The sequence below is a fragment of the Phaenicophaeus curvirostris genome, chromosome 12 (genome assembly GCF_032191515.1).
Source record: "Phaenicophaeus curvirostris isolate KB17595 chromosome 12, BPBGC_Pcur_1.0, whole genome shotgun sequence".
Taxonomy (NCBI): Eukaryota; Metazoa; Chordata; class Aves; order Cuculiformes; family Cuculidae; genus Phaenicophaeus; species Phaenicophaeus curvirostris.
Window position 1 is genome coordinate 19,767,798 of NC_091403.1, and position 22,096 is coordinate 19,789,893.

Sequence of the window (22,096 nt, forward strand, 5' to 3'; positions counted from 1 at the left end):
GGGCTGTTTATAATTCATCTGGGAACAGCACGCTCCCCAGTCACAAATGGAACAGCCAGCTAGGGAGCAAGTCTGAAAGCAGGAAAGAAATATATAGTAAATTCCCACAAAGATTGCAGGGGCAAGAAAAGGATTTCTTTCATGGTTCATGTAATGTGATGCTTTGCTGTGCTCCAAAACCTGCCTCCTTATGGTAACAAGTAATTCCTTCCAAAACAGTAATGTCTCTGGACATACAACAGATGCTTTTTGTTCCGTTTTTACATAATAGCATTTCACCTGTAACTGATCTTGATGCGCAATGGACTCGTTACTTCCTAAAAACCCACAGGACTTACTTTCTAAAGAAGTGCTCTTCTTGAAAGTAAAAAACCAAGTCATCAATACTCATCAGTCGTCAGCTTGTCAGGCTGCTGCGTTCCAGTGCTTGGTCAGACCAAAGGCAGGAGATACACTATCTACTCCTTCTATTGCTCTGAAGAACGAGAACAGTGAGTTTTCCCTGTGATCCCACCCTCCAATTGTTCTAAAAATAATTACTTTACTCTTATATCCCACCCTCAAAGCCAGCTTGTTTATTTTCAAGAAGAGACCCTGTAATCATGACAGCAAACCTTAATTTTTGGACAGAGTAGAGTATTTTCTGTGTATCATCAGGCAATCACACTGATTAAAAGCCAACTGTAACACCTTTGTACATGTTACTTCTTTAGACAGGAATATTTATTACATAATATTATTTAATATCAGTGTCAAGATGCTTTTCTAGAGAATTAACTTGAATGCTGCAAATACAAAGAAAAGATGTTTGGGTGTTGTTTATTTAAACAATAGGCATTAAATGCTGTTGACTTACAAGTTTACAATATTCGGCACATTTAAGATCTATCTGTTGAACAAAAGTCTCTGCAGTTGGTGAGTGGAACAGCTTTGATCACAACACCCTACGATCTCTGCTTCTCACAAACACTTCTAATTTGCAGACAGAGCAGAAGGCACAGTTGCCCTGATTTTCCTGTTCCCTATTAATATATTAAGTTTGCGTGAAGTATCTACTGCACTGTCATCGCAGTGACTGTTTCCTGCGCTAGCATAAAGCCTGATACCTGTCAGAACCCAGCTGATCAGTTAAACACTGCTTCCAGTGCTTATCTAGTGACTTCCCTCTCCTAAACATATTAATTTCTTTTAAACATCAGGCTTATATTGCCAGAATATTTAGTTATGCATTAATACAAATATTGATCTTAAAGTAGGAAAAACTTTAAATATTTAGCTTTTTTAAAAAGAATCAGCTTTAAATTATACCCTTTGTTTAAATAATACCTTAACCCCCTTGCCAAAAAATATTCAGATACGATTAAACAAAATTTTCAGTATTTAATGGGACAGGAATTGCTTGAAAATGAGACAGCAAATTCTGTAAAAAAGGGAGAATACTGATCATTTCTCATGATTTTTTTCCAACTTGTTATTAGTAAACTAATCCATAAGGGAAAATCACCATACCAAGAAGTATTTCAGTGGACAACTATGAACTATTTTGCCATAGATGTGAACCATATCTGCCGTGTCCTTCATGTGTTGATCAGTTTGACTAACTCCGCCTCAGGATGAAGACTGCTCATCACTCTTGCACCACCTGCCATCTCCAAAGCTCTGTAACAAAAGCTCTTCACTGGTTAGCAGCAACAAGGCTGTCCTCTAGTCCCAAGTCTGAGTAATAAAAACGTGGCAACTTCACCACCAGCTTTTCACAAAAGAGAGTTTGTTGTAAATGCACACAGCAGGAAAGCTCAACTAGAAGAGCACCAGGAAGGACAGACATCTTTAATACGTCCTGCCTGCAATCCAGAAATAGTAGAGACCATAACATACATGCCTGTTCTCCACTCCACATAATTAAGAGCTGAGTCTCAACGCAGCGGGCTAGCAGAACTGAACACACTCAAGCACAACTGACCAAGAAACTGGAGAAACCAGGACAGAGGCGACTGGAAGAAAACAAGATTTTAAGAGAACGCGCATGCTGAAGTTCCGCACCCAGAGCTCTTAGCGGTAAACAGATTAACGCAGGTTCCAGAAGCTGTACTGTAAGCCTGAAAGCGGCCAAGCAGGGAGCAGAGGGAACACTAGTGCCAAGTTTCAGTAATTGATGGTGTATGCTTGCATGCTGTATCTTTCCCCTCAAACTACATTTTGCCTGCATATGGTTTCTTTCTGCCACTTTTAAATTGATTTATTCTCTTCAGAAGGGGAATTAAGTCTTATTTTGATCAAATATTTAGGACTTTTCAGACATTAAATGCCACAGATTACAGAGAAGGAAGGTCAAAAACAGTAAAGCAAGATTAAAATTGAAGATAAGCCATGAAGACTGAAGTAAGGCACGAACAAACAACTAGCAAAACAAGATTCCAAGAACTAAGAGCCTTATATGCCCTCCTCGCCACGTCTGGCTCCTTACTGCTAAGTAACTGCTATGAAGCACTTCACCACACAGGAGCTGATGAAAGGGGTCTGAATACAGGTTCAGCACAAAGCTTCTAGATCCAACTACAGACACTAATTAAATCCCTTGCCGTTATTAAAAATGAGAAAATAAAAACCTCCAAAACAAAGGGTCTGCACCTCCAAAGAGTCTGAAATTTCTCTTTTCTCTCATTGTAAGTGGCTCTTGGTTCCAAAGCAGCCGGCTGCTGCCCCAGTGTGAAACCAGCACCAGCACGCACCCTGCGCATCAGCAACCAGCCCGCAGCACCCGCCAGCACGAGCAAGGCTTGACAACATGTGCAGCAACGCACAAAGACTGGGGGGGCGCTTTAGATTTGTTTTCAAGATATAAAGGAATTCTTTAGTTTTTCTAAGAGAACACTGGCTGTTTTGTTTGACGCTGCCAAAACCCAAAGGCCAAGAAAAGCCTGACTCTTTTCCCCTGCTGTACACAGCACAGCTCAGTTCATACAGGGTGCCTTGTACCAGCTTGTTTATGCTCTCTCTCCTGTGAAACAAGCCTTTATGTCTCCATGGTGGAAAAACCCACTGGTTTATATCCTTTTCGAGATGTATGCAGCCAATTAAATTGTAAAGCAATACCTGTTTCAAAGTCTAACTCAAAGGAACGATACATTCCGGGGCTGGGACCAGAGCCAAGGAGATCACCTTACACCCCGCGGTCACGTGAGAAAATCCAGGTTTGGGAACGCAGTATTTTGATTTCCATATAAAGTGAAATTGGAGGTTGAAAGGATGAAATATTGTGTATTCCACGCACACCAATTGTGCGTGTTTCTCAAGTGATAAAGTTAGTATTCCAAGGAACAAGAGAAGATGGTTCAAGAGTTCACAGTGATTTCAAGCCGTTCAGAGACACTCAGGAAAGCGACAACCGCCAGCAGCTCTGCACCTCTCCAAAATAATTTCCAGTCATGAATAAACTATGATGTGACCAGACTATATGCATAAGAATGGTATAATCTACACCAAAGAACAGGGAAACAACACATTACAATAAAATCCACTTGTCAAAGCAACAAGCCAAGTAGACTTATTTCCATATGAAAACTGTTATGAAGCAACTGACACATTTTATTTTAATTTCCAGTCTTCTTCAAAGTAAGCAGCACACATGCAAAGTGCCGAGTGCCACCAGAAACAGGGTCTGCAGTCGGGTGCACGCAGCACAGTACAGCACCCAACCAACTGCCAATGCAAGTTCACAGCTACAGAATTCCTTTACATTCACACGGCAGCCAAAAGAGGTAAGGAAAACATAGGAAAAATATACCACAAAAGGTGGCAAAACCTGCTGAAGAAAACAAGGAGTGCATATAAACATATATTAAAATTTACCAGTGCGTGAGAAAGCACAACTCCATCTGACCATCAAGTCCTCGGCATTAGCGGGGACCAGTTCCAGAACAAAGTCGTACAGAAGCCCCAGCAGCAGCCACTGCGTCTATGTCCATTACCTGTGCCAGGCACCTGCTGACCATATTCGACAACCACACCTTTACACTAAGCCAAAGAACCCAATAATTCCTGACATAACTCCTACATTTTGAAAAGCAAGCAAGCAGTATGGCCCAAACAATGCGATATAACCCCTATCGCCAGCACCATTCACCTTCCCAATTCACAAGCTCATGAAAAGGCGCGACAAAGAGATTAGATCGGCACCTTCTTACCTGCCCTGTACAGTTGCTTCAGTACAGCAATGGTATTCAAGTTGTGCTTGCCTGCTCTTCAAGCTCTAGCAGCGAGCGTCATCCCCTCTCGCTCCCATCCCCTCTGGCACACCTTTGTTGCGTTGGGAGAGCAGCCTTCAGGATGAGGAGGGGGTTCACCGCTCCCACACAGTGAGCGTGTCTGTGCTGCTCCACAGCAAGAAACCAGTACACAGTTCATGCAGTTTCTAAGCACGTCTTTGAGCTAGATGTTATGAGCAATGAAGCTGGTGAGGGGGACAAGTCTTATGAGGAGCAGCTGAGGGAGCTGGGGTTGTGTAGCCTGGAGAAGAGATGGCTGAGGGGAGACCTCATTGCTCTCTACAACTACCTGAAAGGAGGTTGTGGAGAGGAGGGAGCTGGGCTCTTCTCCCAAGTGACAGGGGACAGGACAAGAGGGAATGGCCTCAAGCTCCGCCAGGGGAGGTTCAGGCTGGACACCAGAAAAAAAATTTTCATGGAAAGGGTCCTTGGGCACTGGTAGAGGCTGCCCAGGGAGGGGGTTGAGTCACCTTCCCTGGAGGGGTTTAAAAGATGGGTGGATGGTGCTCAGGGACATGGTTTAGCAGTTGATAGGAGTGGTTGGACTTGATGATACTGGTGATCTTTTCCAACCTAATTCTGTGATTCTGTGGTCATGCTTTGTATATAAGCCTAGCTGCATACATCTGTATGCATGGAACTGTCTCCAACTGATGCAAATTAAAAATGTATTCTGAAGTTCTCACGTCATGGAGATTTTTGGACGGATACTGCAAGTCTAGCAAATTCACCAAAACAAGTACACAGAGGGTTTTGTGACACTCGAGTCTGATCGAAGCTGTTGAGTCAAATTTGTAGGTTGTTTTCTTCTGAATTAGTGAAGTGAATGTAATTACAGTGCCTTCTTCAGAGCTTTCAAGACACAGGGCAGCCAGCTGTGTTGCATTGTCACAAACCTCTCTGTTCAAATAAAAGCTCTGTCTGAATTAAAAACTACATTCTTTAGCTCACATGAAAAACACTTGCAATGACTATATACATATAATTCCTCTGTCTGACCTGTACCGCACCACACAACGGAGACCCATGGAAAAGATATTTCTCTACCTGTTTGTTAAAATAACGTCCCAAGGAGTCAGGAAAGCTAAAGACAGGTCAGGGGTGTTAAAATCAATTTTTGGCACAAAAAGCCTCTGTATATTGATCAGCTACTCAGTTTTCAGAGAAAGAATTGACTTGGTATTGCCATTGTTAACATCTAAGGCTGCGATTCATAACACTTCTCAAGGGAAGGATACATCAAAGGGCTGCACCATCATTAATGCTTGGATAAATGCACAGTTACGTTTCCACATAACCTGTCCTTACCTCATACTGGACTACGTTCTATAACAATATTTCAACTGTTCAACATCAGACGTCAAAAAAGTAAATTTTCACGTTTAAGTCATGTGCCAAATCAATTGTGTTGACAGAAACATAATTTGAACATATTTACTTCCTAGCAGCTTTTCTGCATTTGTCTTTGGGGTAATGAAATTCATAGTATATGAGTTTTTCTTGCCAAGTAAAACTCGGGATCTATTTATATCTCTGCAAAAGCCTTCCAGTGCGAGAGCAAACGAGGAACAAGGACCCGCCTGGACAGACTGCCACGATGGAGTGTGGGAGGCTCTGTCTCTGACAGCCACCATGTTAGAGACGAGGGTTTATGATCTTCGTCTTTCTAGCATCTGTCACCACTAAAAACTGATGCAGTTCTGGTTCAGCTGTTGGACAAAGCTGGTATCAGAGTGGCAAGGCAGGGCAAGGGCCCTCAGGTACAAAGCAATTAGTTGTAATCCTGGTCTTTAGTGTCCATAGTTACAGAATGGCATTTCACTTCTTCGGCAAATAAAGCTGCATGAATTCAGCCTTCATTTCTTCCCGTAGCACAAGACAAGGGTGCTGTGTGGTGCATGAGCTACTCCTCACCCGGGGAAGGACAATCTGCCAGGCTCCAGCCCCGTCTCTTCACAGGCAGGGGGTATGAAGCCTGCCCCAGCCCAGCTCCATCCTGCCGCCACCGACAGCTGGCTGCCTCCCTGGCCCCCGCTGCGGCCTCAGACATTCCTCTGCTCTCTCAAGCAACACAAATATCGGCCATGGGAGGAGAGCGAGCCTCTAAGAGAACAACCACCTCTCTACAGCTACGGCCTAGGAGACAACGCGGACAGCTTTAGGACTCACAATACTGGCAATGACTAAATCGCAACCTTAATGGCCTTTTTGGAGCTTCAGACAAACTAAGACCTCTAAGAACCTTGTGATACCTTTTCATTATTAGAAGGCCATACATTCCTGCAGGATGCAACCAAAGTTTATCAGTGTTCATTAAGCAGAACAGACTCTTGCACTAATATGTACCAGGGAACAGAGAACAGGCCAAATGAGGAGGCAATAGTTCTTATTTCAAGCCTTGGTATAGGCACAGCCAGCTACTGTAAGCACTATCCAGCCTCAGGCGGGAGCAGTCAAGGGTTAAAGTGGTTTAAAGAAGTGGGAAAGGGTTAAAGTGGTTTAAAACAAGCACTGAGGTACAAGAGGCACTAAAGAAAGGCTCCAAGCATGGCACTAATTGAAAGAAAACATACCCAAGGAAGGAGGCCCTCCGTACAGCACTGAGGCTTGGATTTCCCATGCAACTACTTAGCCAAGTAAATACACTAAATAAAATTATTCAATCACAGTGCACCTTCCAGACCACATTAAGGTACTAAAGATCTCATAATTATAGTCCTCTTCACAGATTTAAAAATCCCTTCAATGTTTACTTGCAAAGCTAATTGCTGCCAACTAGAAAGTGTGAAAGCGCTATCCTTTCCAGTCCTGGGATGGAGGAGAGTATCCTCCCCTTCCCACTCCAGTCCTCAGGAGCCCTATTCCCCACAGAGCTCTGCTGAGCAGCCTCACTACCTTCAGAATCGCGCAGCTTCACAGCAAGTCACAAAGCAAACACAGCCTTCCCCCTAAAGAAACTGCTTTCTCTATCTGACACTGCAAGACAAAGTTAAAACCATCAGAGCCTCTCAAGTGCATTTTGTATCTTAAAAAGATTCCCTAATTTTGCTCTGTGACAAGAGTCTTACATTTTTTAAAAATACATACATTTTCAGTCTTTGGGCTGCTGATACAAACTGTCAGGTCTGCCTACAATCCACTTTCTTTCCTAAATACATACTCTGCCATACAGCAAGACTGAACGAGGCACAAGAAATCAGATGCTCGTGACACAGGTAGTTGACTGAGTGTGCTGTGATTTGAAGGTCAGCTTACCAATTCAGTCCAGCTGCTTCATATCCCAAGGGAATTGCAGTCAGGGCCAACCAGCGAATCTGGCATTGCAGTTGGCAATAACTCAGCAAGGCACATGACACCACCAGCAGCTAAGAGGCAAAGGCCTTCTTTTGGTTCTAAAAAGACCCGCTCACCCCTTTCCCCACCGCTCCGTGCGCCCACTGCCCTGCATCATGCACATGAACAATAACATTTCTCATGTTACAGGAGCTATACTAGATTTAAGTTCCATATATTAACCTCTAACGGTAACAGAAACAATTGGTTGTTAACGCTTCACAGCCTTCTGCAGAAACAGGAATGACCTGTTTATAAGCTAAATTGGGAAAAAAGTTTCTGTAGGATCATGTAAGACAAAAAATAAAGGCTAAAATCTGTTTCTTACAGGTCGTTGCTCATTTATGAAAGTTAAAAAGGACATGTTTCAGAGTGTTATACCCAAGTAATAAAGCCTGTGCACAATGAACACGAAAGCCCAGGTGATCGAACTCCAAAGCACAAGCTCCATCTTCACCATGAAGTCACAACCAATGCTGCCTACAGAGTACGTTCCAGAGAGAAGAAAATAAAATAGATCAAATAGACATCCAGCTCCGATCCTGTACAGACAGATACTTCCAGCTACTGTGAATGCTGTCCTCTTTCCTTTAAATTGATTTTCACAGTAAAATGAAAAGCCGGCAACAACAGCAAATAAAGAAACAACTGGAAAACACCACTTTAAAAAACAACATTTCAGATTTGGGTCTGATAATGCTGTTACCATGAGCACAAGAAGATATTTCAATTGAGTTGAACCAGAATAAGCCTTTAACTAGCACTAGAAGTCAGAATATATCAGATCCAGCATTGGATGCATTTGATTCCTAGCTTCTCCTCCCTCCCTGTTCAGAAACCATTTTCTGTTCCATCCAAAAGCCTCCAGATTGAAATTTGTAAACCTCTATTCACACACTGTGGTGTTACCTTGCAGATTCTGCCTCCTCTTTTCAGACCAGACCTATGACAGTTACCTCAGCTGTAAGGAATACCACTTGCCCGTAGTCAAATAAAACAAATCGAAAGGTGAAGAACACCAATTTACACTCAACAGCACCACTGAAAACACCTCGGTGGTTCCAGTATGACCCTACATTTCCCATAGCCATGGTCTGCACGCATTTTCTTTCACCTGCATCTCAAAATAGTTACATAAAGCCCCCCCCCCCAAATGTTTACCAAGTCGCTGAGGATATCCAAGCCCTTTTTGGCCTCTTGGTATTTACATCCTCTTAGTATTTACATATTTTTCAAATATGACCATAACTTCAAATAAGGAGATAAGGAAAAGATCGATAGTAGCAAAAAACTACTTAACCTAAAATAGAGTCTCTGAAGCCCTGAACTAGGTAGAAGCAAACAAGTACATGTGAAGATTAAGGTAAATAAGCTATTTTACACTTCAAACACAAGACAAGCCATGCCAGATTCCAGAAAAGGAGCCAACCTGGGAAAATTGTGAAGAAGGGCTGTCACACCCAACATTTGCAGTATGCTCTCTAATAGCTCTTAATGCTAATAAAAACAGTGTGTCCCAAAAAACATCTGTAAGTTTGCCCTCACATGCAAATAAGAACACAATCCTGTATTTTCAGACACGATCCCTGAGCTGTCCCTTCACCAGCACCTAAACATGGCAAGATGAATCGCACCATTATGTTGGTTGGTAGAGGCAGGTCTATCAGCATAACGACTTCTACCTCTGTACTATCACCTCTGTAAGTAAAGTGGAATAACAAAGTCATTTCAGAAAGCCCTCCTCTGGGCGGCTTTGCAGAGCCACCAAACTGCCTTGAGACAAGCCACAGCACAGGAGGGAGCAGCCCTCTGCCTGTCCTGGCCAAAAAGCCCAAGCACATCGCCTTCACGCCAGCATCCCAGCAGGCACGCAGCCCCAGCGCTCCATCCCAACGCACGCGTGTGAAAAACAGGGCAGTGTCCCTCTATGCCATGGAATTGCCTGGACTCAGAGCAGGTTAAGCAGCCAGCGCATTCCAAGAATCACCAGGTCGCTATCCCTCTCAGCAAGCGTAACCTATTCAGTAGTTTCAGATTTCTTTTGGTCAAGGCTGCGTATCTGAAGAAGAAACTTGCAGCTTTATTCCCACTTTGGAACCAGTCAGACAAATGAAATTTGGGGGGGAAGTAACCAACACAAACAGTAATTAAAACTACACTGAATTAATCATCAATCAAAACAAGAACTGCTATGAAACACTATTAGCTAACTCAGTTAAAAAAAAAAATGCACACTTTCTGACAAAATTTTACTCTATAGATCTGAAATCTGTATGCTGTAAATATTAAAGATTCATATGGTGACAGAAGCCACTGATGTATTTTGTTCTTAAAGCTTTTCATTTTCAAGTACTGAGACAATCTCTGCCCCCAGAAAAGGCAGGCTGGCTTTCCCTCAACACTGTTCCCCTATGCTCCTGTCACCTCGCCCTTCCAATAAGACCAGCACTTCAGGCACATGGAGCAGCAGATCAGGGAACCCATCCAGTTCTCTACAGCTTCCAAATATGCTTGTGAAAACAAATGGAAGGGCACACGATGCAGGTCCTCCGCCTTTAACGGCACTGCCAGCTTGAAAAGCTGAAACTAAACACACGAAAACAGGATTAATATTTGGCAATGACTTCAAATCTGCCATGTTTCATATCTGTCCAGACACATTTCTGGTTAACAAATTCACAAATCAATAGTAACATACCTGGATTTTCTGCTTTGTGAGCACTGACAGCCCAAGACCGAAAACGCCAATTCCAGCTGCATGCAGCACACTACAAACTGTGTGGAGGTCCTACCACAGCAACAAACATTTCCAGATGCAGTTTTCATACATCCTTCCCTGTTGTTTTCAAATAGGCTTTATAAATCACTTTTGGAAATACTTCTTTTTCTTGTTAATGCCCAGCTCCAATCTCTATTACATGCTACACTGCAACAGCCGTTGGTTTTGATCAGTCACTTAACCAACGTGACAGCAAGCCCTCAAAGCTACACTCCCCTCTCAGCACACGCTCTAGAGATTTTAAAACCCATGACAAGCCTAATGACTTAAATGGCTCTTGGCAGCCTGTTCTACTTTTAGAAAGAGTATCCCAACACCTCTATTTGTGGCTCTCTTTCTTGCTAGTTATTTTATAAGGTTTCCGTGCACAAACCACAGAGCGATGCTAGAAGAGATACTCAAGTTCATCAACTACAGAGCAAATCGAGAGCAATGGAGCCCATGCAGAAGACCCGGATGCCCCCTCAGCCCAAGTGGAAGTAAGCTGCCGGACACCACCCTAAAAACTGAGCTGAAAATGGACTAGACTGCCTCAAGGGCTCCAGTCCAAGCAATGTCTGCAACACAAACACCTCTCTGCCTAAAGTAAGGTAGAACAGAAATCATCGTGTATCTGAGTATGCTGGCCCAGCTTTCTCATCGCAGACAATGCAGTGGGGAGTGCGGCATTAGAGACACAAAAATACATGTTCATATATTCACAGAAATGCAAAGACAAAGTGATTTTCCATGGCTCAAAATATCATGGTAAAAAAACCACTAAAAACCCCAAAACTTTTATAGAAACACACTCCTTGTTACCTGGCTGTAGACTACACACAGAACATTAAATAGATGGAGAAAAACACACCGTATTTTAATAGGGCAGAAACCCCAGTTAAACCTCTGTTGGTACAAACCCCAAACTACAGGTACTGCGCACACAGTGGCTGCGCTGCTATATTCACCTCTCAGTCAACATCATCAGACACACGTCAAAAAAGCTAAAAGAACATCAAACAAGACAAATTTATCAAAGTATAATAATAACAATGAAAGAGAACTGTGCTGGCTACTGACACGTGCTTTGACCCAGCATCACAAAACGTGACAGCTTGAAGACATGTAAAAAAGACATCAAGTACACAGGTGAAATATTAAGAGCCCACATATATGCAAGGACAGAAAGCTAGAATCGGAAACACTGAGAAACTGTGCTTTGTAGCCAAACAGAAAGATAACAATACACAATCAGGTGATGAAGTTCACCAGAGCTCTACAGATGGAGTAGAAACACAGCCCCACCAAAACCCAAGGGGCAGGGAGTACACGAGCCATTAGAAAACTAGGAGAGAAGTGAAATCAAAGAAGCAGAGGGCAGAAGTACAAAACACACAATAACTGTGATCCACACTGATCCACATGGACAGGCAGGCCTGCAGCAGCACCCAAACATGGGGGGTTTCTCGGGTGGCCTGGAGGGCTGAAATGCCTGGTGGGCGCGCAAGACCCAGCTCAGCTCCTCCCCGGAGCTAACACGCTGCCTGTGCTCTTGCAGCTAATCAATGGAACACAGCAAAAGCACACGGCTCCAGGCTTTTTAATGAAACAGTAGAAACAACAAGAAAGCAGGGCGAGAGTCACTTCTGTATGGTTATCTTGACTCAAAACTTACCCAATTAACTACAAAACACACTCGTCTACTCACATTCTTCTAACAAATGAAGTAGTGGGCAATTTAATCACAAGACCATTTTTCCACTTTTAAAAGACCTCTGGAAAACACTAGATGATGACAGGCTATCAAAACACGTCGGGCTTTGGTGAGACACCAACTGAATCGCCAGAACTAACCAGGGAAAAGCCATTCTCGTGAGCTAACACCTACCCAAGGCACTAAGGAAAAGACTAGCAACAGATTAACTTTGCAGATGAAGAAATCCAGCATAAGCAGAGTGTGTGAATGGCTTCAGTGCAATCGCTACCAAATCAGCCGCACAAGCCACTGCACAACAAAGGACATTCTCCACTAATGCACACAAAACAACACGCTTGGAAAGAGAAAAGCTCTCTAACATGCAAGTCACCATTTCGAGATCACCTAGCAATTCAAGACAAGATCTCTTACTAAGTAACTACAAAAAACAGAAGATGGGGAACAGGAAGGATAAAACATTGTCCCACTACACATGACCCTCTAGAAGTGCCATGCTCAGCCCTGGTCAGTACACATCAGCAAACCAAAACCGTGCCGGCAAAGACCAAAAACTGGCAATGAGACTCAGTCAAAAATGTAAAACAAACAAAACCTGATGGTGTTTGGGGGCCAGCAGGTTCCTAAGCTGGGCAGGCCCCTTCCAAAAGGCACTTTTAGGTATTAAGGATTTTTTCCCTGCTAACATCTCCAATTGCTTTCCAGTATCCCAAAACATCCAGAAGCAGCGAGTGGAGTGATGGTGTAAAAAACCCACACTCTTCCCACTTTGTAGTAATGTGCTGCTTAATCAGATTGTTGAAGGGATATTACATAGTTTTCATTAAAACAAAACATTAAATCTCATCAATTTCTACACAACTCCAACATCCCATGGCTGTTCCATACTCCGGGGAATTACCCAACTCCCAAGAAAGTTTAGCACTAGAACATTGCCAATCCTCCACTCCCTTTGATCAGGGCAGCTTTCATTAAAAAAAAGCTATTTAAACTGACACAAAAAAGTTTTATCACTAATTGATAGTCTGTTTATTTTGTGAAATTAAGATCTTCTCTTCAGCATGAATACTAAATGTTAAAAAACACTTAAAAGTAAAGCATCTGAAATACCACATAAAGCTAGGGTTTCAGTTCTCCTAAAGAACTCTGTGCCTGTATACACACAATGGTGCTTATCTGTTTCTATGGAATTAATCAGGATTACCACTTTCATCTTGGCAATTTAGCCGGAGAACTGAATCAATAGCATCCAATCAGTAAAATACGGCTGTTGTTTCATCCAGGCTGAGACTTTTCTCTGTTTTCAGCCTGGCGTCTTCCAAGCACCCCCTGACGGCTCGGGCGCAGAGCTGTACAGCACCCCACACCTCAAAATGGGGCAGGGGCTCTGCACCCAGCTGGAGCCAACACCGCCCACCGCCTCGACAGCCCCTCCCTAGCCCCGTGCCAAGACTCCTTGCTTTCCAGGGCTTGCACACCCAGTTCCCACCATTTGTAGGGAAGCAATGCAGCCCATCCTGTAACTGGTAACTTTGTTGAGCAACGAAGCTGGTGAAGGGGCTGGAGAACAGGCCTTATGAGGAACGGCTGAGAGAGCTGGGGGTGTTTAGCCTGGAGAAGAGGAGGCTGAGGGGAGACCTCATTGCTCTCTCCAACTACCTGAAAGGAGGTTGTGGAGAGGAGGGTGCTGGCCTCTTCTCCCAAGTGAAGGGGACAGGACAAGAGGGAATGGCCTCAAGCTCCACCAGGGGAGGTTTAGGCTGAACATTAGGAAGAAATTTTTCACAGAAAGGGTCATTGGGCACTGGCAGAGGCTGCCCAGGGAGGGGGTTGAGTCACCTTCCCTGGAGGTGTTTAAGGGACGGGTGGACGAGGTGCTAAGGGACATGGTTTAGTGATTGATGGGAATGGTTGGACTCGATGATCCAGTGGGTCTCTTCCAACCTGGTTATTCTATGATTCTGTGGCACTGAAGCTGGGTGCAGGAGGAGCTGTGCTCTCGCCCCTGCAGCCAGCTGAATCCCTAGCTGGTTAACCAGCAGCAGGACAAGGCCTCCCTCCCACCGACAGCTCCATGCTGGGACAGACTCCTCATGGGAGAGGGAAGTTAATTAGTCATTAGCAAGAATTTCAGTTATACCTCCTCATGGACAACACAAAGTGAAACTTTAAAACTCCCATACAGTTAGAAAAATGAGCTACCATCACATTGACACACCTTTTACAGATGGAATTATTGTCACACCAGACTAGTGACAGTTCAGGCTTTCAAGCCCTGTACCAGACTCCAGCTGATGCTGCATAAGTGAAACGTTTTTACAGTTTGACAGTTGTGGTTCAGAAAGTATTGTATCGCTCTGTGTCCTTTCTTAAACACCCACTCCATTTCCAGGCTCACTCCTGCCCACTCTCCTCTTCTGGGCAAGGCAGCAAACCTGAGCGAGGTGCCTACATGGTGTTTCCGAACACCTTTGGCTGAAGGATGAGGTCTTGTAAATAACAAGGACATCTCATCACCAGGAATAACCAATATATATAACTAATGCATATATGAGAGTATTCTCATGTATATAAAGAAAAATGTAAAGAATATGTAACACCCTTACTAAAGCCGCACTGAAGTCAGCAGGGGGTGACTAAACCACGGGATTGGGGCTTATTTTTAAAAAAAGATGACTCCATTTTTGTTCACTTTTCCACTGGGCACAGGTGAGTACACATAGCTCACAATTCTGAAATGGAAATGTTACTTTATTAAGACAGCTTCAATAGTGAGTCAAACCACTTTCTCAAATGACTAATGACACAAACTGATGCCACAAAAGCCGCGTGCGACTCGGGCCCTTCTGCCGAGGAGAGGTGACAGCGCCTTACCTCCACCGCAGCGAGGGGCAGCCCGACTCACCGGTGATCAGAACAGAAATGCTCCAGTTCCGGCAGACCGGGGCACTGCAGCCTGTGGATACCAGCATGTGTGCAGTGGTGTGCGTCCCTACACACCGGAGGAGCGATAAGCAATCAGATGGCTTCTCTCGGATCATAGACAACACTTGGGATACAGCAGGCTGGCACACACCGTATTTATACAGCAGAGGAATATCAACCAAAGACCCAGGCTCTAGTGCCTCAGGATGTAACTGAGACCTGGATAGTTCTGCCCTATTTTTAACTTGCGATATATTTAGAAATAATCAAGAAGTACATACAAAACAGAAACCAGTTATGACCTTTCGTATCTAAGGGACCCAGAAGACTGCTGCTCCCACTTTCTCTGGCTTCCAACAGGCTACTCCCCCCACCCAGCAGAAGCATCCTACAGAGCCACACATGCTGCCAAAGCTCTGGAATCAACACATGGCCAAAAAGGCCCATGCAGTGCCAGGAGTCTCGTGCAGCTTTCATACCCACAAATTTCTAATGGCTTTGGACTGCAGACCTCCCAAAGCGCCAGTCTGCCCTTTACAACAAAACACATGTTGATTCCAGGGACTTCGAGAATAGCAGGGAGAGGCAGAACAAATCTCCTGCCTCTGAATAACCCAACTGCCAGCCTTAAAGGTAGGTATAGGTTATCACAGCTTTTCTACTGAAAATTAGGTGACACCCACTTCCATTTTATTCTGAATATCCTGTATAGATCAAAGTTCTTACAATAATCTCAAGTTGGTTTCAAATGGTACGAGAGGTAGGACTTAGCTCCAGTTGCCGCTCCTTCCTTACTCTGGATTTTTAGATTTTTCACTCCCTTGGTTAAGTGCCACAGGTCTAATACCAACACCAGCCACTCATTGCACCATACCTGCACAGCAACCAAGCAGGCTAAGGAACACCCCATTGCTCACAGGTACACAAATAAACTGAGTTATACAGTTTTTCTCCTAAAATAATTCAGCTAGACTCTTTTCTTCAGAGAGCAACGACCGGCTATTTATAGGTGGGATCAAATGTCGCTTCGACATACACAGAGGCATACAAAGAATACAGGCTTCCAGCTTCACAAACTTCGGCTCCTTTACACCATCTGCCCCAACGCCAAAAGGCCAGCTTCTCTTCCTTGCAGCAACACCCTGCTGCTGGGATGCAGCAAGCAGCACTCGAGCCGTGTTGAGCAGAGCCGCGAGTCCTGCAGCTGAGCCTCCCCCAGTCCCAGAAACCAGGTGCTCCTCCACTCTCCAGCCCACCACCCCAACCTAACACGGCTCCTCAGGGAACGCCAGAGGGACCGAGCCTCACACAGCGCACCAGGCAGAGGGCAGTGCCATCACCCTGGCTTCTAAAGCACACAGGAGAGCGCTGGCACGCAGGACATGGAACATCCGCACCCAGCCCCGTCTCCTTTGAGCACAGAGGGACACAAACGCCCCTCTCCCACACCATTTACTTAAGAAAAAACAATAATAACCAAGTGGGAAATAGCATGAATTCAGATGAAGTTCATCCACTATACATCAAGCATCCCATCTTCAGTGAGACAAAGAATGAAGAAAGCCTCTCTGTCCGGGGTTACTCTCCCCCTCTGCGTAACTGGCACGGGCACCCCCCAGGTTAGGGAAAGCCCAGTTTCTGGTCCTTACCAGGGACGAAACAGGAGAGCACCCATCAAGAGGGCATAAAACACCTTCCACGAAGAGAAAGAGCAGACAGCATGGGTTCACCAGGACTTCCAAGTACTACACTGTTACTTCTAAATTCCCACTCTGCCTTACAGTCAGCAGCAATGAAGGTTTTATTTCACACTTTCACCCCATCACTCCCCGTTCGCTGACTCAATTCATTTATTTGGCTTCATCAGACAAAACTTCACCTATCGGTTTGACTTCCTCAAACCACAAAGGATCGTTTAACGTAGCAGAGAGAGTCAAGCCGACTGTAACTACACACAGCGAGCTGTCAGGAGAGCCGGGAACACTGACAAAGAACCATCACGTGGGGAGATTTTACACATCAAAAAAGAAACTTATCTATTGCAGGTAACTCTGCAGATCTGTGAATCCAAGGATAACATCATTTTCTTTTCGTCCTTTTGAAAAATCTCCGCTTCAGACCCACAATCTGCAAAGCCGGCAGCGTACGAGAGGATGAGCAAACGCATCCCTGTCAACAGGAGTCAGCAGCCGCGGTTACGGTGGTACCTAAGCACCTAAGCACGGACGGTTCTCTCTTCTGCGATTCCAAACACGATCACACCGTTCAATGCCGGTTTAACCACTCTCACTTTTACAACTCCCTCAAAAGCACCCGTCTGACCAGCAGTTTCTCCCACATCCCGCTCGCACAGAGCTTTATTTTAAAATACGAGGATTCGACCTAGAGGGGAGTTTTTAAAACAAAATCCCAGCATCCAACACCGGCGACCAGATTCCCTTTCAGGCTTTCTGCGAGTTCGTCCCTGACGAGGGGGGAAAACAGCCCGTGCTTCCCGCACACGGAGGGGAGCGGAGAGCGCCGCGGGGCCGGGAGCCGCCAGCGCCCGCACCGGGCTCCGCCGGGACGGGGCGAGGGGCTCGGCGGCCTCGGGGGAGCCGCCCGCGGGGCGGGACCGGTGCCGGCACCGGCAGGAGAAGGTGCGGGAGCCCCCGGGGCGCCCCCCTCCCCGCGGTGCCCGCGCGGGGCTGCCCGGCCCGGGACGCCCCCTTCTCCCCGGGACGCCCGCCCGCCCCTAACACCGCAGCGTTCCCGTACCGGGCTGCCCTCCTCCTCCTCCTCCTCCTCCCCGCCGAGCCCGTACCGGGATGTTCCCCCGTGAGGCGGCGCGGGCAGCGGCGGCGGCGGCCGCCGGGCGGGGAGCAGTGTCCCCTGCCGGCCGGGGGAGCCCCGCGCCTCGCTTCCCCCCTCCTTCCTCGACCCCGCGGGTACCTGCGAGGCCGTGCGAGGCGCTGCGGGCGGCGGCGGGCCCGTGCCGCCCGAGGAGCAGCGCGATGCAGAGGGAGCCGAGCAGCCGCGGCGCTGCCCCCGGCGCCATCGCTGCCCGCCTGAGCGCTGAGGCGGCCGGGAGCCTCCGCGCGGGCCGGTCCCAGCGCGCGCTCCGCCTCAACGCGCGCGGCCACCGGGGCGGGCGGGCGCGCGCGCCGCCCCCGCCGCCTGCGCACGCGCGCTCCTCGCGCTCACAGACTCTCTCTCACACACACACACGCCCCCCCGCCCCCTCCCCTCCCCGCCTCTCCCGCCGCCGCCGACCCTCGCGCCAGGTGTGCGCGCGCCCGCCCCGCCCCGCGCCTGCGCGCGCCCGCCCCGCCCCCCGCGGGGACCCGCCCCGATCCCAGCGCCGCCCCGGTCAGAGGATCACGGAATCGCCAGGTTGGAAGAGACCCACCGGATCATCGAGTCCAACCATTCCCATCAGTCACTAACCCATGTCCCTCAGCACCTCGTCCACCCATCCCTTAAACCCCTCCAGGGAAGGGGACTCAACCACCTCCCTGGGCAGCCTCTGCCAGTGCCCAATGACCCTTTCCATGAAATATTTTTTCCTAATGTTCAGCCTGAACCTCCCCTGGTGGAGCTTGAGGCCATTCCCTCTTGTCCTGTCCCCTGTCCCTTGGGAGAAGAGCCCAGCTCCCTCCTCTCCACAACCTCCTTTCAGGTAGTTGGAGAGAGCAATGAGGTCTCCCCTCAGCCTCCTCTTCTCCAGGCTAAACACCCCCAGCTCTCTCAGCCGTTCCTCATAAGGCCTGTTCTCCAGCCCCCTCACCAGCTTCGTTGCTCTTCTCTGGACTCGCTCCAGAGCCTCAACATCCTTCTTGTGGTGAGGGGCCCAGAACTGACCCCAGGATTTGAGGAGCGGTCTCACCAGTGCCGAGTCCAGAGGGAGAAGAACCTCCCCAGACGTGCTGGCCACACCGTGTCTGATCCAAGCGCCCGCACTGACCCCAGTGCCCACACCAACCCTGTGCCCGCAGCCAGCCCTGCCCGCCCGGCCCCTCTGCCCCCCTCCCCAGGCTGCCTGCACACGGCGGGCTGGGGGCAGCCGGGAATCCCGGGGGTCCCGCTGAGCCCCCAAAGCCGGAACCGCAGGAGCAGGGGCATCGCTGCGTCTCCACTGCCGTAAGGTGCCCGATCCTCCGCAAACCAAACCAAACAAACATGAGGAAGAGCCCAAACCTCCTCTGAGAAGACAAAAGACGTGTATTTTCATGCTCTTGGGGGCAAGTGATTTCATCCAGCATTTGCCAGTCAAATCCCAGCCGCTGGAATTCTGCATCCCTACCAGCGGGTCCCTGTCCTGCTGTTGGACCCGTGTCCTTCCAAAGGACACAATCAGCGCTATAAATACACACTCCTCCTTCCCTCATCGCGGCGATTGTTCCCTGGATTTTTTCCACTAAATTGTTTTTACACTCTGCCTCCTTGCTCGTTTTATCCTAATTGAGTTGCCTCTTTCAGTCCATTAATGATGTAGTACTGGGGCTCCAGAAGCAGCAGCCGTGGGACAACCGCACCCCTGGAGCGCAGGTACCTCCCCCAGACCGTGCGTTTACACTGCCAAACGTTTCCAAATTGGTTTAAATGATCTGTTCCAGACAGACCCAGGCTTTTCCACCGCAGCGCCGCTCCTGCTGGGGCCCGAGGACTGAGTTCAGGGAAGTTTGCTTTGATCACCTCCGTGCGTGTGGTGAGGGCGTCCCCCTCGATGCAGGCACCTCTCTATTCCCATGGAACCATCCCTGACCCACAGGGATTTGCGGATCTGTTTGTTTAGAGGCTTTTCAGTGAGGCAGATGCCGACACGCGTTGGGATGTGCACAACTAACGGAACGGCGCCGCGGCTCCAGCGTGACGGCAAATCCAGGTGTCTCCGGCGTTTCTCATTGTGAAACTTGCTTCATTCTTCTATAATTGTGTCCAGTGATTCTGTCGGGAAACAGGGTGTTTGTCCTCCACTAAAAATATCCCGGAGCAGTGTCACAGTGAGGAATAATTGCCTCTTCAGAAGGATGTTCGGGTTTCCCCATATCACGCTTGCCGAGTTATGCGGATATCTGATATGCCAGAAGGATTACCAGCAATGCGCTGTGATTTATACTGGAAATGGCAGCACTGACTGAAAGGCGGGACGGGGGGTGTAACTCCTGTAAAGTTGGTCAGCAATTCCCATCATAAGATCCTACCTCCGGTCACTGTTAATAGCGCCGCATTAACCGCTGCATTGAAAGTTAAGTTTTTGAAGTTCATAGCTCAGGTAAATTATAAGCATTTCACAGAATAGTTTGGGTTGGAAGGGACCTCAAAGCCCATACAGTTCCAACCCGCTGCCAAGGAAAGGGACACCTCCCACTGAATCAGGGGCTCCAAGCCCCATCAACCTGGCCTTGAACCCCTCCAGGGATGGGGCAGCCACCACTGCTCTGGGCAACCTGGGCCAGGGCCTCCCCACCCTCACAGCAAAACATTTCTCCCTAAGATCTCATCTCAACCTTCCCTCCTTCAGCTTAAAACCACTACCACCTTCACCCATCCTATCTCTGCACTCCTACATCTTCCTTGTTTAGCCTGGAGAAGAGGAGGCTGAGGGGAGACCTCATTGCTCTCTCCAACTACCTGAAAGGAGGTTGTGGAGAGGAGGGAGCTGGGCTCTTCTCCCAAGTGACAGGGGACAGGACGAGAGGGAATGGTCTCAAGCTCCACCACGGGAGGTTTAGGCTGGACATTAGGAAGAAATTTTTCACAGAAAGAGTCACTGGGCCCTGGCAGAGGCTGCCTAGGGAGGGGGTTGAGTCACCTTCCCTGGAGGTGTTTAAGGGACGGGTGGACGAGGTGCTGAGGGACATGGTTTAGTGATTGATGGGAATGGTTGGGCTCAATGATCCGATGTGTCTCTACCAACCTGGTGATTCTATGATTCTGTTGGTAACCTTTGAGTCTCAAAAGGAGAATGGTCACTTTGTCAGAGGTGTTCCCTCAAAACCTGAAATGAAAACCCTGCTGCTAATCCCTCCTGCACTGGTGGTTCTCCCATGGTTCTGTTCTCAGCCAGCCCATCACAGCCCAAAGCTGCCGTGGTTGGCGCCGCACTTGCAGTTCCAGTTCCTGGCTGTTCTGGACCATGCTAAGTCTGCAGGTAGGAAGGGCAAGTGGGGAACCTGTCCTTCCAGTCCTCTCTGGAAACGCTGAGCAGGAAGCTCCTTGAATAAGAGGTGGTGGGTATGAGAACTGGATTGGGATGAGTGGCAGGAACAAAAGGTTTGGAGAAAGACAAGTTTCCTGGGACAGTGAAGGGGAACAGAGAATTGGAACGGGAAACTGGGTCTGCCAGGAGGGAGGGATAAAGCAAAGCTCATAAACAGATTCAGGAAGCCAGCCTGCTGGGAGAAGACTTGAAAATAGACTGGGAATGGAAGTTGCCAGGAGAAGGGCATGCAGGAGGACTGGGGTTATCAGGACCAGTACATTATCTGGTGATGGGCTGAAGCAGGACTTGATGGGCTAAAGGGATCAAACAGGAGAGCTGGAGCAGGGCAAGGGAGGAGGATGTGCAACCCTAAGGCTGGGTGTAGGATGCAGTAAGGGCAACGGGAAGAAGGAACCCACGAGAGACAGTGATGTAGAAATGGGAAGGATGGAGGCTAAGGAAGACAGGCAGAGCAGAAAGGCGAGGACTTAGGAACAGGAAGACAGTCTACCTGGAAAACAGTCCCGTCTCCACTGGCAGCAAGTATGTGAAGTACACGAAAACATACTTTGTCCTGTGAGTGCTGGACTGTGTGCAAACTGTTCCGTTCCTCCTACAGGACGAGTTTCCATGTTGTTGATGGCCTGCATCAATGTCAACCCAGGATTAAATTGCTGGGGTGTTTTTTAGTCTATCTTTAAATGGAAGAGAAACATACATGTATTAGAGGAACAGCAATTAGGCTGCAAAGTAAAACTCCCCAGTTCCGAAATACCAGAATAAAGGCTGTCAGTGCGAAAGGATAAGCCTGGCTTAGATGAACCAAGGCCAAGGAGCCAAGGGAAGGGCCTCAACAACTTCCACTGACGTTAATTACAAAAATCAGAGGAAGGCGTTTCATGTACCTCATGAGG

The 22,096-nt window shown here is 47.5% G+C and overlaps 1 protein-coding gene across 10 annotated transcripts in view; it reads right to left on the reverse strand.

Annotated features, from left to right (window-relative positions):
• NEO1 (neogenin 1) overlaps positions 1-21,847 on the reverse strand; it is a 176,452-nt gene extending 154,605 nt beyond the window's left edge. For 9 of the 10 annotated variants that reach the window (XM_069866752.1, XM_069866751.1, XM_069866755.1 and 6 more), the window contains exon 1: positions 17,930-18,114. In XM_069866752.1, the coding sequence (XP_069722853.1) occupies positions 17,930-18,035 (106 nt within the window). In that variant the 5' untranslated portion in view covers positions 18,036-18,114. Of the gene's footprint in view, positions 1-17,929; positions 18,115-21,750 lie in introns of those variants that run through there. The other variant, XM_069866746.1, reaches the window with a different exon arrangement.
• Between the last annotated feature and the right edge of the window lie 249 nt (positions 21,848-22,096).